This window comes from Papilio xuthus, unplaced genomic scaffold (genome assembly GCF_000836235.2).
Source record: "Papilio xuthus unplaced genomic scaffold, Pxut_1.1 DF827680.1, whole genome shotgun sequence".
NCBI classification, from domain to species: domain Eukaryota; kingdom Metazoa; phylum Arthropoda; class Insecta; order Lepidoptera; family Papilionidae; genus Papilio; species Papilio xuthus.
In genome coordinates, this window is record NW_013530969.1 from 4697979 (window position 1) to 4714429 (window position 16451).

Here is a 16451-nt window from a genome sequence, read left to right on the forward strand (position 1 = left end):
AAAAAATTAAATTCCGAAAAAAAAAGAAATAACCTTGTTAATTTGTTTATTCAGTCGTTACATAATTTAATCTGTGCTGTGTTAAAAATGCGATATCCAGCATTGCCTCTGGATCTAACATTTCCTTTGCAGTCTCGTACTTGAGACTCTCTTCATATGCCATCAGTATACTTGTGTCATCCAACATCATCTTGGATGCAACCAAAGCGGCAATACAGTTCTTCACTCTTGCCATAATCTCTCTGATAGAGATGCTAACAGGCTAAAACAATAAACAAAGACTATGAAAATATTCTCTCTGGTAAGAGCAGAAAGATTGATTTTGTTGACAATTGAAGTTGTAATAAGTAATTTGTTCAAATTAAACGAAATCATAACCAAATGAAATTATACGAAATTTAAACGAAAAATGTTGTCTGCATTGTTTATGAATTTAATAATAGTAATATAGTTTTTATGCAAAATACTTCATAACTTAAATCATTTAAACTTTCATAAGACATTTTAATAAACTGATATAAAAACGGCTAAACACTTATATATATGTCCGGTGGCGGCACCAACTAGTTTCGATTATTTCGCGAACGCGGGGGTGATGCCGCGACAGAATATATGTGACTGTTTAGCCGTTTCTATATAAACTTCATGATTTGTATAAAATCTGTCATTTTTTTAACATTATTGAAAGATTTCGGAAAGTGTTACCTCTAATTTAGCTTTCTCAATATTTTCAAGATCATCATTTTCTGTAGACTCTTTCTCACGTGGAGATATCCATATGTAGCCGTTATTACCAATAATTATTGAAATTCCGAGAATATTGTGAAAGTGATTTTTCCTCCGTTTAATCAAAGATGGAAATACTTTCACTAGTGTGCCTTGGACTAGCTGGAAGGAAAATCATGCTTTGTATGATACAGTGTGTACAAATTGAGATTTAGTTAACTCAACATATTGAACAGTTTAACAACCACATGTTAGTATGCGTGTATTAATGTAGAACATATGTTTATTGTTTTATTTCTATAAGTTTTATTTCATTTAACTTGCTGGTAATGATTTACCTATTTACCTTGCCATACTTCAGACTTCTTGTATGCAGAGAGAGTGAGCCATCGGAAAACACACTCTGTACTTCAGCACTAATCAGGTCACCTTCTTGTAATACCTTCCTCATGGACTGTTCATCTTCAACAGACCTGCGACGCTATATAAAATAGAAATAAAATAGAATAAGAATAATCATTAAATAACCATTCATATAAGCTTACCAAGATCTTATGAACACTTCAATCGTAAATGCAATACATATATTACATGAAACATTGAAACATACCAATTCGCCTCCAGGAAGATTGACCGAAGATAACTGAAGTATCGAGTCTAAACGTGAATTAGTATCCACTTTCCAGCGTCGCTGCTGCACTTCCAAGACACGACCAACAACAACATCTCCAATTTCCCCCACGTATCGACTTTTTAGTGGCCTAATGCATATCAATTTGTTAACTTTTTGCATAACACCAGCCACTGACGACTTTAGGTTGTCATCTTCTGTATAAGTCCCATGGCCCCTGTAAAATGAATTATAAGTTGCATCAATAATGCAATATAGTAGTTATAACCTTTTATTTTGAAGTTTTATAATGTTAATGATTCTTACCGCATAAAGTCCTGCATACCGGATATAACTTCCCCCGGCGTATAAAAGCGAGGCAATTCATTACTAGTAGCAACGCTATGGTTTACTCGTTCTGATGCTAATCTTATAGAAACGTGGCCAGTCATATTGTTTTTTAATATAATCGGAATTACAACCGCTCTTTTGCTATCTTTGTGGATTAAATATTCTATTCGCAAGTAACAAAAGCACTATTTTGAAACTAAATAATAAAGCATTGACACATTGACATTTGCTTTTGACATCTGTCTTGCTTCAAGCAGAGAAAAACAGTCAGAAAAAAAATTGACGTACAGTTTTAATATACTCTGTGCGTTGAGGAGATTTTTTATCTACGAAAAATGACACATACTCTGTGTTGTCAAAACTCAAATGTCAATTTGGCAAATGTTGACAAATATAAAACGGATTTTCGGAGTTGCGATTTTGCATTTTGCTACTTTTGTTATAAATAGAATAATTTAAACTAATGTAAATCTTACCGTTATTTCTGTGGAATGGAAGTACATTCAAACCGATTCTTTTAAATGTCAATTGCTTAAGGAATTAAATAAACATGTCTGCTGCAAATTTAGCGCCCATAACTGCAACCGACAGCCTTTCACAGGCCCTTAAAGCTAATATTATACCTAATCAGGAATACCTGTTACAGGTAATTGTATAATTTTAATGAGATTGCGATTAGATAGTTTCTTTTACATAAATTTAAAAAATGGTATATCCAACAGGGTTCTGTATTAGATTCTGCAGTAGAAGTTCTGCTACATCGTCTTCGCGGGCTCTGTGACAACGTAGATGCTGGAACTGAAACTTTTGATGATCAGGAAGTTTGCTTTAGTTTACGAGATCCAAACCAACAGGTAAAAAAGGGTTTACATGTCAATATAAATATAAACTTAATTTCCCTTGTTTTTGTAATGTTTGAAACATTATTTTTAGGCGGCACCCCTTATGTTACGCGTAAGAAAAGCTCTTGATGCACGAGACATGCCTTTTCAACTAAGGTACATTGGTCAACCAGACCTAGGAGATAAGAGCAGACCAACTGTTGTCCGCTCAAGTCTTGACATTGCCTGTAGTGGTATGCTAATTGAGTTTCTCAATGAACTTGGATGTAGGATTGAATTTGAATATAGTGTTAAAGGTAAGATCCTTATTAAAACTTTTCTGATTATGTAAAATAAGACTAGAATATAATGAATTTCTCAGATGGAATATTAAATTGTGATATTAAAAAATTTCAGGTTATATGTTTAGAAAAGGTCGCATGAAGATTACAGTGTCAAAGGTGTTCAAAATATCACAAAGCTCAATGTCTCCGGAGCCAATCTCACAAAGTTACTTAGTTGAATTATCAGTAAGTATAATTTATGTACTTTAATTTAAATTAGTATGTTTTAAGGTCAAAGCGCGTCTAACGAAGTTTGTGCATGCTTGTTATTGGCATACATATGTAAAATGTTTGTGTGATTTTTGTTTTTCTGCTATTTTATAAGTATGCTGTTGGCCTGTCTTAATAAATAAATAAATAAAGTCAAAATAAAATTAGAACTGTAAAAAAATCTTAGTGCAGACAAGAAGTTAATTTATTCTGAAACAAACCTTATAAAGTTTATTCAAAATATTAAAGATTAGCTGTGTATAAAAAAATCTTTCTTGTAGACTGTTATATTGATAGTAGTAGTAGTCGCTCTGGAGATACATTCAAACAAACATCAATCCATCCGCTAAACTGTCGCATTTATAATATTACTAAGATAATTGTAATGTATTTCAGGTATTGGCTCCACAAGGTCAAGATGCTATTGGTGAGGATATGCGAGCGTTCGCAGATCAGTTAAGGCCACTTGTGCAACTTGACAAGATAGACTACAAACGTCTCGGCCATATGTCCTAGCAGATGTACCTGCTTTAAGCTGTTAATAACCTTAAAACATTAACTGTGAATTTCAAATGTGATGCTTATGTGATGTATAACAGTAAAAACTCAATATAACAACCTTTTTTCAAACATTACAGCAATTAAAGTGTAGTAAAGTGCAGTATAGTGTTCAAAAACTGACTCTAAATTAATTAAAGCTTTCACTTCGAAAAACCTGTATATTATATGTAATAAAGCAAACATTTTTATACAATTTTTATTATATTATTTGGCAAAGGCATAGATATGTATTACTATATGAGTGAAAATAAATTTGAGACATTGTCTTAACCTAAAACTGTCAAATTAGTCAACAAAGTCTGGATTCTTCTTTGAACCTTTTATGATAAAGTGATCCTCTCCATAATCCTTGTCTTCGTTCTTGAAACCGTGAACGTATGCGAAGTTCCCAAAGTACAGGCATTTGTTGTAGTTCATTGTTATAAATTCTGTCAATAAATTAATTTTGATTAAAACTTTAATATCCCCAAATTAACTTTTGGTTTAGGTAAGTTTAATTTTTACTTCAACCCGCACAACCATTCCAAATCAAACCTAATTATATATAATACTATTACATATGTTTTATAATTCGCGGTGACGGTGGGTACAAAAATATTTTGGTGTACAAGTGGGTAGTTTAAAAATCCTCGCTTGTTCGACGCATTTGTACGGTAAGGGCAGTCGGTCGCGGTCGCTAGGTACCTTTCATTTATTCATGTTACGGTTTTGTTGTAAGAAAGGTAAAGGTTAGCACGGTAAAAGGCTTAGTTCACATATTGACCTTAACTTGTGTGTGATCAGGAATCTGTGCCACAAGTGGTGAACGAGACATTGAGGTGGTAAGTCATCTTTATTTATTTATTAAAAAAGGACTAGAATTAAAAAAAAAACCTATTCAGTAGCCGACGTGCTCTTTCAGACTGTGTTCTATATTTATGAGGAATTTCAGCAAGATCTATTCAACCAGTCTGGAGATACCTTCAAACATACATGCATCCATTCATCTATACATGCGCATTTCTAATACTACTATGATTTTTGTTTATGCAACATTTTCCGTTGACTTTCGAACGCGTAAAAGAGGATTTTTAATAACACAATGCCATTCCATCTTTAATCAATCACTTAATTAGTTAATTATAATATAATATATGTAAGTCCGCATACGAGCTAGTATACTTATCTATTTTATGTTCAAATGTATATAATTAACCTGTGCCCTCGAAACAATTATAGAGATCCATTATGCAGTGGTTGTCGAAGATGTATGTAGAGTTATCTTGCATATTAAATCCGCAAGTCTTCTGGTAATATGTAGGGCACAATCCGCATCTGAAAATACCAAAATAATATGTATATACAAGCTGTCGCCCGCAGCTCCGTCAGCGCAGCGCAGCCTATTGTTCTTGCTACATCCGTCGAACGATACGATCCGTTGAAATTTTCTGGAGAAAAATGCTAACAAACATCTAACTTTAATAAGAGTAAGATAATTTACGTTCGAAACTGTAGTTCGGATTTCAATGTAATATGATTATGTATGACCCACCTATTAGTCGGGAAAATATATTTTTAAGCACAACATACAAATATTTATAAGTTTACCTATGACCATCGGGAGCGGGATTTTTCTTATACACGAGGGGCCTGTCGTATTCGTAATTGCATAAGGCGCAGGTCGCTGCAAAGAAAATATGCTTCTTGTGACATATGGCATGTTTTTATTTGGCTAAATAATCAGTAGTTCTCTTCTGAAAGTAAACTTTGAATAGTTTTATTTACATACCTAGACTCACTAAAATAAGTATAGACTCCTTCATTTCACGAGGCTTGTCATATGCTGAGGCATAATCCGATAATAATTTTTAATAACTTTCCTTATCATTTAATTGAATTGATTTACAGCATAATAATAATTTCAAATTTAATAGAAAATGAAAATACTCAAACAATTTATGTTAAAGACGTATTGGTTATAACTTTTATAAAAGTGTAAAATTTTAAATAACAGACAATATCCTCAAAACGTTAAACGTTGTACAAGTGGCACAGAACAGGAGAATGATCGCAAAAAGCGATGATCGATGGAGCCAAGGGAATAAGAACAATTCTGTACCAGGAATTTTGTTTTGGTTGGTCGAGTCAAAAATTAAAACTTTTAGCTAAATATTAAAAGTAACATAGTAAAGCGACATTTTCTCAGCTTCTAAGCAATGATTACGACTAAAATTGTCCGCTAAGATTTACCTAGAGTACGGAGAAATCAAACACATTGCACATCTAACAACAGTTCCTGGTTATAAATTTCGAATGAAGTAACAAAGAAATCTAAAATTCCGGTAATGCGTAAGGAAAAGCGACAGCTTAGGAAAAGAATGGCGACGTGACAGGCATCAGGCATCGCGATGACTCATCGTAGTTCCTTCTGTTTTCGTTTTGTAATATATAACTTGCGATAATTATTTTAATGAGTACACAATCCGCAACCGCGACCCTCTCTTGATAACCTTATATACGAAGTCCTTTTATCGTGAATTTAGTTACGTACGTTATTATAAATAAAGAGCTCAGTGCAGTTATATTATATTATAACTTATAATCTAAAAGAAAATAGACACATTTAAACCTATAAAAGTAATTTACAATGATCGAACATAATTAAAATTAAAATGCAATCTCCTTTCGTTTTGGTATTGTAGATAAATCTAATTTACTAATAATCTGTTCGTCACGAGCATTCAGTAAGAGACAAATATAATAAATTAACACATACTTAGGGGCTTACGGCTAAGTGTAAACGTAGGCATTGGGCGCAATATATCATTGTTTATTGTGGTAAGGCATCATGATTCACTGTGCGTACACATGGAGCGCGGCCGCGGCGCGTAGGCCGCTAGTGGCGTGGGTCGGCTCGGCGCTGCGATAGCTGAATAAAGCCTCTACCACACGAGCGTATCTTTTAATAAATTATATTATCTGCGCAATATATAAGAAGAAATCACATTTTATATTAATACATGATTTAAAAATGCTAATTAATGTTTATCGCCAGTGTAAAAGTAATTTCTTTATTTCAAAACAACCTTTACAACAATCGGTCTCTAACTAATTATAACGGCATTCTTTATATTTTATCTATTTTAATTTAATCTTTTCTTGTCATATCGCACACAATAATAAAAACTTTCCATGTGGTTAAAGTATCGCCCATCTGGATTTGACTTAAGACCGTGATGGTACGGAGTGCGGGGCGCGGGGCGGGCCGGCGGCGGCAGACTCGGCGGCGCTGCGTGGCCGCGCCCGCTCACCTTGACGCTCACATAGCTAACAAAACCCTCAAATCATACCTAATGAACTATCTTAACCCCTCCTACCTGTACAGATTGGTATTAGGCTATTTCTTAGGGACTTCAATAATTTTGTTAATAAAATGATAAAAATGTTAAAATGTTTTCCCGTGCTGTCGATTCATAGGCGGAACAGAATAGAAAAAAACAGGATTTCTAGTCATCAGCAGTTGCAGAATTAGTATTATCGGAACCATAAATGCATTGACTTTCCAAAAAATACCGTAAAATTAAGCGAAATTTTTTCAATGTAGACCATTTCGCAAACCCTGTAACACAACATAATGGACCAAATAAAGAACAACAAGAGTATTTTTAGTGTGAACTGTCACCTTTATAACGAGTATATACATGTAAAACTGTATAAACATTACTATTCGAGATGTCGATCACTATATTATACAGAATACCTATAATAAAGTATTTCTTTTTCCCCAATCTATAACATTTTTTTCCTTTAACTATCCGACTTATTTCTAACTCAATCCGTTTACTTATTTTAATACTCGTTCGCGCATAGTTCGATACAACTAAGTAAATGAGATTAAACTGATATCCGCTCTAATTCTGTTTAAAATCCGTTTGAAATGTAACCACATAATATAGTTACGAAGAATTCATTCCTTGAATGTTTTATTTATCCATTAAATTACACTGAACTGATTTTGTTAATTATTCTTTCATTAGAATAAAAAATGTCCTCGTATTTCTAAGAAACTTAAACAATGCACTTCGGCGTCCAACAAAAACATAGCAAGTTATTCACATCTCAAGACTGTTTGATCAATAAAAAATAGGGTACCTATGCTTACTCGGTCATAGTGTCACCATTACTATTTTCGTCAGTAATCTATATTCTCAACCGTTGTTTGCACTTATGTATGAGGTAAGATTATGATTTATATTTGCGATTAAGATAATGTATGTAATGTCTGTCAGTGTACAAAAAGATTATTAACGAGTGAGTCGAAGGCTATGTGGCTCAAATTACGTCGCCCCTTCGGCCGCCACACCGCAACGCAGTCAAACGACCAGCTACTGTCATTCGAATGAATAAACATCGGTGCAAGTATGTTGTTATCACTAAATAGTTTTACATGTAACGTGTAAAAGGTAATAGTTATTTTTCTTAACTTTATTAGACACTAGCACGTGCCAACGACTTCGTCCGCGCCGTATTAAAATATCATATACAATCAAAAAAACTATAACACTCGGGTTTAGTGTAGTTTCCTTAACAGTAAAAGTTTTCAAATCGGTTCAGTAATTTCGGAGCCTGTTTAATGCAAACGAACTATCAAATTATTCCTCTTTATAATAGTAGTATAGAAAAAGTGACACAAGAGTCATCTTTTCTACATTATTCTCTGTAAAACTCATCTCTTTCATATTCTTCTTTTCTATAAGATCCAATAGACATTTGTAACCAATCGTCCATTATAGTTCAAGTAGATTTAGTTATAGTATCGTTAATATATAATAGAAATTTGCTATAAGTGTACACTTGTAAATAACTATATGTTAATTATCTTGTGTCTATTATTGTCACTTTCTAACTGTAAGTCTACCATGTAAATAAATAAATAAATAAATAGAAATTGAGATTTACAATTTATAATACGACTTGAAAAAAGCTCCATTAATAACACTTTTCGACTCCTTTGTACTAGAGACAGTTACATAAATATAATAGAATAATGAATATCTCAAAGAAATGTTTGCGCGAAACTTCCTGCCTCGCACAGCAGCGTTGTGGAGTGGTCTGGCCTCAGCGGTATTTCCAATCCGCTACGACTTAGGGTCCTTCAAGAAACGAGCTTATCACCACCGCAAAGGCCGGCAACGCATCTGCGGTTACTCTGGTATTGCTGATGTCCATGGGCGTCGTTGAACACCTCGGTGTTCCCGCTGCTCGTTTGCCTCCTTCTGTTATAAAAAAAAAAATATACGTCATAATATGTACACCTTATTTTGTATTTTTATGAAAATTAAATAATATATATGTTGGTAACATGTGAATGTCACTCAAATTGTAATTTGTTCTGATCGTGACTTCGGATTATGCAAAATAAGCAAATTAGGTTCAAGGATTTGTTAATCAAATGCACAATATGACAAATCACCTTTATATTGTAGCACTAAGTCAAAATGTAGCATTTAACCATCAACATACTAAATGACTATGACCTTTTTGTTTCATCTATTTATATATTTTCATTGCTTTTTATACGTAGCGGAAAAGGTATAATTATATTTTAATTTATTGAAATATAATGTATGAATTTGTTCATTAATAATACGTTGCGGCAGAATATCAATATCCTTTTGTGGTTATGATCATGTTTAGAGGTGACCTCTGGCAATTTATAAACTTTGTCGGTAGGTACCTATAATATCGTAAGTAATTTACTAAATGGCAAAACTAATTGTGTCGACGTTCGAAAGCGCGTCGTTGCTGGCGCGTTGATTCTTTAAATATCTATTAGTTATTCAGGAGAAACCTAGGCTCGTTGGTAATTTATTCAGTGAATTAAACGCGTGTCCGTATAAATAAGACCTACCTCGCTAGCCATTGCACACCACGGCGTAAAACGCGTTCACCGATAAACTATCTATCTACACACACATGCATTCAACAGATCTAATGCAGTACAAATACAGAGTAGGTAAGTAATAAAGTACATCGCATATGTAGTCTACGATAATACTGTTTATTTCCTTTGTTTCCATTGATTAATCATAAACCACATGATTGGGTTAGATATTCTATTCATAATTTTTTTCCCCAAAGATTTATAGTGTGGGTTCCTTCCATATTTACTAAAGATATTTATTTATCTATTACAATAGAATTGTAACAGATAAATGTTCTGTTTTGCGGCCAAATTGAGACATATACGGCGCTTAGATTATAAAGAATTAATATAATTAATAAACTCCATGTTATACAATAACTTGGGTGCAAAGAATAGGCTATGAAAATATTTTACATAATAAGTACAATGAAATATTTTTTCAACAAAGGGAACATAATGAAACTCTTGAAATAGTGATACTTTGTCGGCGGTCGGCGCATCTACTCTCGATGCTCACAAAATGTTCATGTGTGCGTCTCTATATCAGTGGTTTCATTTTCTGAGAAACGGCGCGGACGCATCGGTGCGCGGGCGCAGGGGCGCGGCTCGGCGTCAAGCCCGTAATATAATCTGGCGGGTGGAAGAGGCGGGGCGCGGCGGGCAGGGAGGCCCGGGCGCCGGCTTTGCCAGACCAGACATTTTGTCGCTGCATTAGCTACATCGTTGTTTTATATTAAACTTCTAATAACATCAATATAGCAAACTAAATACCTATATAAGTCAAGAAAACGTCTTGTTATATATTTTAATATTTTTCCTTTTCGTTATTACACAAGTTACACTTAACAATATTATGCGAAAAACAAAAGCTCTTCGTCACTACTTAAAGCTGATTTCCTTGTTTTTAGCTAGTAAGCTGAAAATAGGTTTTTTACGGGTCTCTCGCTATTAGAAACTGACGTTCAAATTCACAATAAGCGTAATTTTACAAACGAATATTTATGTACCAATACCCAAGGAATATCCAACAAGCAATATTATAACATTTTTTCCTATTAATATCAGCTCAATCAATCACGAATATCGAGGAAGTTTTTACGTCGATATTAAATTAATACGTAGGTACATTATAACTACTACTTATAAAGCAGGGATGGTGAACCAATGGCACGCGATACAATGTTTTGGGCAAGTCGTTTAGCACAAAATGCATTATGCCATTAGAAAAATGTGAAGTAGGTATAAATAAGGAGCATACACGAGTGATTCCTATTCTACGAAATGTTTACAATAATCACAAAACGAAAATATTTTGATAGCACGTCTATGAGCTCATTAAACATTAAGAAAATTGTTACGTCGATACATAAAGGTTTGCTACCTCGCTAATAGTGCGTTAACTAGCAAGTCAATAATAGTGTTTTTTCTCAGTATTTCACCATTTTAAATTCTTTACGGTATCAATGTCAAATGCGTCTAGTCATTCTACTTTTACTGATATATAATATACATATAAGAATCTATATGATACAATAATGAGCAATAATTCCATTATTGGATAAATCCTGCATATTTCCAATATGACTATGTATCTTGACTCACTCTTTGTTCAAAAGTGGGTCATCTACTTGACGTTGCAACTATTGATAAAGCATATTGATGCGGAAAATGTTGTAGTTTATCAACTAAATATGATTTCTTTCATTATTTTTTTATTGCTTAATACGACCTCTTTTAAATTGTTTGAATTTCTAAACGCATACCTTAAAAGAAGGATTAGAGGTACTTTGTGAGTTGCAGCATATTGTCATTGTTCAAAGCTATCAGATAATAAAGGTATTTGGGGCTTATCATGGCTTAGTGAAGCGCTGAGGATGATCTGTGTTACGCCGTCATTATTTACGACATTCGGTGCTCTCGACTCTCGGGTGGTCTGATTCTGGGGTGGCCAGTCGTCGAATTATCAATAAACCAAATTATTAAGAACTCAGCATTGCACAATGCAAATGTAATTTGATGTGTGATAATCCACTCTACATATAAATAACTTTATAAGTATGTTATTTGTACAAATATTATTAAGTGTATAATAGTCAAAAAGTAAGTAAGTAAATGTTAAATATAATAGAATTGAATTCCTTTTTGTCAAAAGAAAAAATATGGATACTTGAATTTCTCCATAATGTATGGAATTTTTTATTTTTATATTCGTCATCATCCCAGTTAGGGACGACTAGGCCATAGCCAACCGCGATAGACTAGTTGCTTGATTGACTTACCCATATCTTTAAATTTCATTACACTTGCAGGTTGCATCATGATGCAACGTCATGACGTTTTCCTAAGCCGTAAATGTACCTATACGTAAATTGAAAAACACTTTACAGATTGGGAATCGAACGCAAGACCTGTAGATTGAAGTCGAAGTCAGCCTTGAGCCAGATACTCGATTTTTTTTATTTTAATTAATAAATATTCATATATTAAACACAAATTTATTTAAAACAACAATAATTTAACCTTTACACTTATTACATCAGTACTTGTATAATTGTCTTGGCAACAGCAGATGAAACAGTAGGTGTACACACACCACCAAGCGACTGTAAACAAATTAGATTTTGACTTTTTGTTGGAATGACATCTGCCACGTTAATAATTATAGATTGCGTCATGACATGTCTGCTCATCAGTTTAAAAAAATACAAAATAACGTATATAACCACAAAAATACTTGCTTATCGTGACGGCGAATTTAAGTATTTTACACATAAGATATTCAACGACTAGAAAAGATTATGCCCACGCGCAGTTCTGAGTCACCAATTTACATTAAAATGTAAATTTAATTCTTAATTTAAAAAAGTGGTATGACATCTTTTATCTACGAATTTAGTTATTTTAGCAGTGAGGCCATTTTTATTCGTTGTAACAAATGCCTTGAGTCGTAAATATATTTGATCTCATCTTCAGTTGTTAGTTTTAATGTCATCAAAAGGTGTTAAACGAGACGTAATTGATAGATTAATATATTATTTGGTAGTAGGATCTTCTTTGTGAAGTTGTTATGTTGTTTCGAGATCTTATTTCTTACGAATCTGTTGAGTCCTATAGATTGGCAAGTAAATAATTGTACAGCAAAAAGCAGTCTTCTATCAGTATTGAGGTCGATGTCAGAGGGCAACTGATTATGTTACCCCGCGGTGTTTACAGAGAGAGCTGTTTTAACGGCGCCGACGCCTCTCTGATCTTGCCGAACGACAAACGGTATCAATTAAGAGAAATCGACTATCGTATATTTATGTTAATCGGAATTTTCTACCATGCCGTTTTCATGCGAACCGTTAATGATCGCAATGGTTTATTCATTAAAGACAGAATTTTAAATAACATAATATCCATATCCAAAAGAGCACACGTATCCAAAGACGCGCCAATACATTAACGTACTTACGTTGGTTTAATGCGCTGCATATACCACTCAATATAAAATGAGTCAGAAACAGATATTTTAAGTGTTATTGACCAATATTTTGCTTATAAAAGCATATTTAGGTCTGCAAGCGGTCAGTGACGTGAGCGATGTTAGCCCGCAGCTCCCAGCATATTATAATTAGTCGAAGCCAGCGTGAGTAATGGCGTCGGAAATAACATGCGGACGGCGTTGGCGCCAAGCGGAGCGGCCATTGCGGCATCGCGCGCGCACTCCCGCTGCGCCCGCGCCCGCACCTTGCCCCGGCCGCGCCCGCCGCACGCCGCGTCCGCGCCACTGCGTCTGTCTTATGACTTTTGAGCATGTGTGGCTATCTGGCTATTTATGTCCTTTGAAATGACACCGACCTGCCGTATTAAAAATACAATACCTACTGCAACAGCTCTAAAGATTGTTTGACCGAATACTTTTAAATGTAGTTTTACATTTTTAGAAACTTATTATAGAAACAGGAAATAAAGAGGCAGTGAACACAATAAGAACTAATTTTAGAACACACACCTAAAGTGAAATATCTTAACATTGTAACACCGCTAAAAGTCCAAAATCAAATTGGTGAATGTTAAGATATCGGGTATCAGACAGCAACCTAACAGTTGAAACCCTATGCACAATTGTTTCACTGCGCATTAGCTATACTTTGCATTGTAAATGTGCTAGTTGCTCACTAAGACACATGTACGGCTTCTGGATGTATCCCTTTTGAAGCTAAGGCAAAGACAAATTAACACGCAATTTCTTCTACCTTAAATGCTTAAAAAAAACTATAAAATCTTAATAATATTCGGTCAAATCGAAATGCATTGAAGAGTTCAAATTTTAACAAAAATACAATAATTTCAGTTTCGTTCACTTGATTCCGAGTTTTTATTAAGTAAATAAAGCCATGAACGTTTCTTTTATGTACGATTATACAAGGTATGTCAACGTTTATCCATAAGCTACATCAAAAGACTGTCCTTTCCGGCCGTTGTGTATACAAAAATTGCTTTAAAGAATTTCTGGAAGAGGCAAACAAAGACACCGCGGTTAATTATTATCTGTTTGCGCTGAGAAAACACGCTTGTTTGAAGGGGCCCATCTAACTTAATACCCTTTTGTTCTCACAGTTATATCTACTAATTTGAAGCGTGAAATCTCCGATTTAGTTTCACAAATAATCATTGTGTTAAAAAGCAAATCAAAATGAGGTTTAATTTCTTGCAAACAAAACTTATAATGCATTCATTTTAAACCATACCTGTTCCAAAATTATAGTAAGCAGTAACCTGGTGGAGGTTTTTGTTCAATAGCTTACGCATTTTACTTAAGTATTTGTTCCATTCATTACTTTAGCAATAGTGCAAACAATACGGTCTGGCAAAACGTAAGCGGTCACTGCGCGAATGAATGGATCAAGCATAAAAAGATACTCCAATAGTCTTTGATCGAGTGAACACATTGGAAGTGAGTAGTTTGCTATGGATATATGAATTAGGAGTATGTCATTGCAAATTTTATTATCGTCTTGGGTCGAGCTATTTTAGATTCTGCTAAAAAGATGCAGATACATTTCCTTTGATCTGTCAAGAATGTCATCTACGATGATTCTATGCCTTTGAAAATTGTCGACCTGCCAATTGTGTTGCATAGGTTTTAAGATAAGTGTATTTCGACTCACAAACAGGATATATTAAACACTTGGAGTCACTTTACTAAAATAGCGGTCGCCGAGGCACGTGAGGTGTTGACGCCTTTGAGTCACAAGGTGTTGGCGAGGCAGAAAGAATAGATCATGATCATCAGCGCGCCCGGTTTCACTCTAATGATCTCACGATGATCAAAGCATTTTGAAAAAGTGCTGATACCTAATATAGTTTCTGTAAATATGTTCAGTATACATATACATATAACTATGTAAATCTTTATCAATTTACTTTTATGTAAATAAAAAAAGAGAAAAGAAATATTATTGATTTTAGTCCGGGTTATAAGATTGATATGAATCGAAACAGTAGAATAGTAGTTAAGGGTCAACCAAAATCGATAGCGTGTTTTGTTTTTGCTTACAAAACATTTAATTTCAATCGAGGCATCTTGACAGTATCTGTGAATAATGTTTATGCACTACATAAGAGAGACTGCCCGCGCTGTTAAAGTAAAAATAGAACGATACCTAGAGATTTAATGGGCCGCGGCGAAAGTTGCCATGCCTTTTGTGCCAAAAACGTCCGTGACATCATGGCTGGTGCAACATCTTCTGCTTTATGGAGCATCGCGTCGTCCGGTATAGCGTCGTAAAGAGAGCCACAAACGCACTGCACATGGCACATGCATTGCAACACTCGCAGGGCTGCAATATTATTATTTTCAGACAAAATACCGCTTTTCTATTGTGATTTTTAGAAGTCTGACCTTAAAATAAATTTGACAAAAGCCACAAAAGTTTGATGTTTAGGTATTGACCAAACATGTATTTTTGAAGATGCTGACAACAAGAAAAGAATAGTTTTCGAGATCACATAAATTTGGAGTTAAATAATAGTCATTTTCTGAGGTTTCTGAATTATTTATTTATCAAAAGAGTCGATAAACACCGAAAAATGCTCAAAAGGTGACCTGAATTACCTTCACGAATAAAACAAAAACAATATCAACCCAAAAGATAACTGAAATTGAATTCGACATTAACATGATGGTGATTGCTATAAAAAAATACATAAGTCAACACGTGTCTCTGTAGTGTATACACAGTCGTTGGCTATTACTTTGCTTTCCAGACTGCTCGACGCCCCAAACCACACATAAAGTTGCGCGCTACCCATTGCAGTTATTCCAGTAACATTTAAATTTATTGACTGTGTCACACCAGTCGTGCCAACATCCTTTAGCTAAACGAAAAAGTTTATGTAACAATTTTTAAACTTTGCCGCGCCAATATGAGTTTGACTATGTAATATTCAATAACAGATAATATCTTCGACCCTGTTCCAGTCATATTTTCTTCTTTTGAAGTCTCTTTCTAAAAGTTATAAGTACTATACTTACTAAACGATTCTTCATGTCTATAATCTTTAAGAATAGCTGATGTTGATTGCCTTTTTAAAAGAAATATCAAAATGTTACAAGTTGCATTTTTAAAACACTTTTGGTCGTATCAAGATCTTGTCGGTAATCGAATGTATCCTTTTAAATATATCATGTTTTATTAAGCAACGTTATAAAGAGTTGATCAGTTTGTTTTCGTATATTCTTTGTTCATCTTTTCTTTCTTTATATCTCGACTATGGCCTAATAAGCTCAGCTAAATTAGATAGGCTCTGAGCCTTCTCTGTTGACGACGACTTTGTATTATATATGGATACAGATTTTTACCTTCTGTTAGCGAAATCTAACGTTAGTACGTTACATTGCGCTCAATATATATATATATATATATATATATATATAT

At 34.1% G+C, this 16451-nt stretch overlaps 3 protein-coding genes across 3 annotated transcripts; 1 reads left to right on the plus strand and 2 right to left on the minus strand.

The window, feature by feature from the left end:
* Window positions 1–29: 29 nt before the first annotated feature.
* Rrp4 (exosome complex component Rrp4) lies at window positions 30–1906 on the minus strand. The gene is made up of 5 exons (XM_013311102.1): window positions 1664–1906; window positions 1337–1574; window positions 1073–1207; window positions 706–888; window positions 30–262 (listed from the first exon to the last, which is right to left on the minus strand). The coding sequence occupies exons 1-5, from the start codon at window positions 1786–1788 to the stop codon at window positions 47–49; spliced, it is 897 nt and encodes a 298-aa protein (XP_013166556.1). The 5' UTR covers window positions 1789–1906; the 3' UTR covers window positions 30–46.
* A 155-nt stretch (window positions 1907–2061) lies between these two features.
* Window positions 2062–3805, plus strand: MED18 (mediator complex subunit 18). Its single transcript, XM_013311112.1, has 5 exons — window positions 2062–2333; window positions 2410–2541; window positions 2621–2825; window positions 2926–3038; window positions 3459–3805. The coding sequence occupies exons 1-5, from the start codon at window positions 2238–2240 to the stop codon at window positions 3576–3578; spliced, it is 666 nt and encodes a 221-aa protein (XP_013166566.1). The 5' UTR covers window positions 2062–2237; the 3' UTR covers window positions 3579–3805.
* A 55-nt stretch (window positions 3806–3860) lies between these two features.
* LOC106117501 (uncharacterized) lies at window positions 3861–5480 on the minus strand. The gene is made up of 4 exons (XM_013311849.1): window positions 5392–5480; window positions 5211–5286; window positions 4819–4937; window positions 3861–4051 (listed from the first exon to the last, which is right to left on the minus strand). Exons 1-4 carry the CDS (start codon window positions 5423–5425, stop codon window positions 3909–3911), a joined length of 372 nt encoding a protein of 123 aa, XP_013167303.1. The 5' UTR covers window positions 5426–5480; the 3' UTR covers window positions 3861–3908.
* Window positions 5481–16451: the final 10971 nt, after the last annotated feature.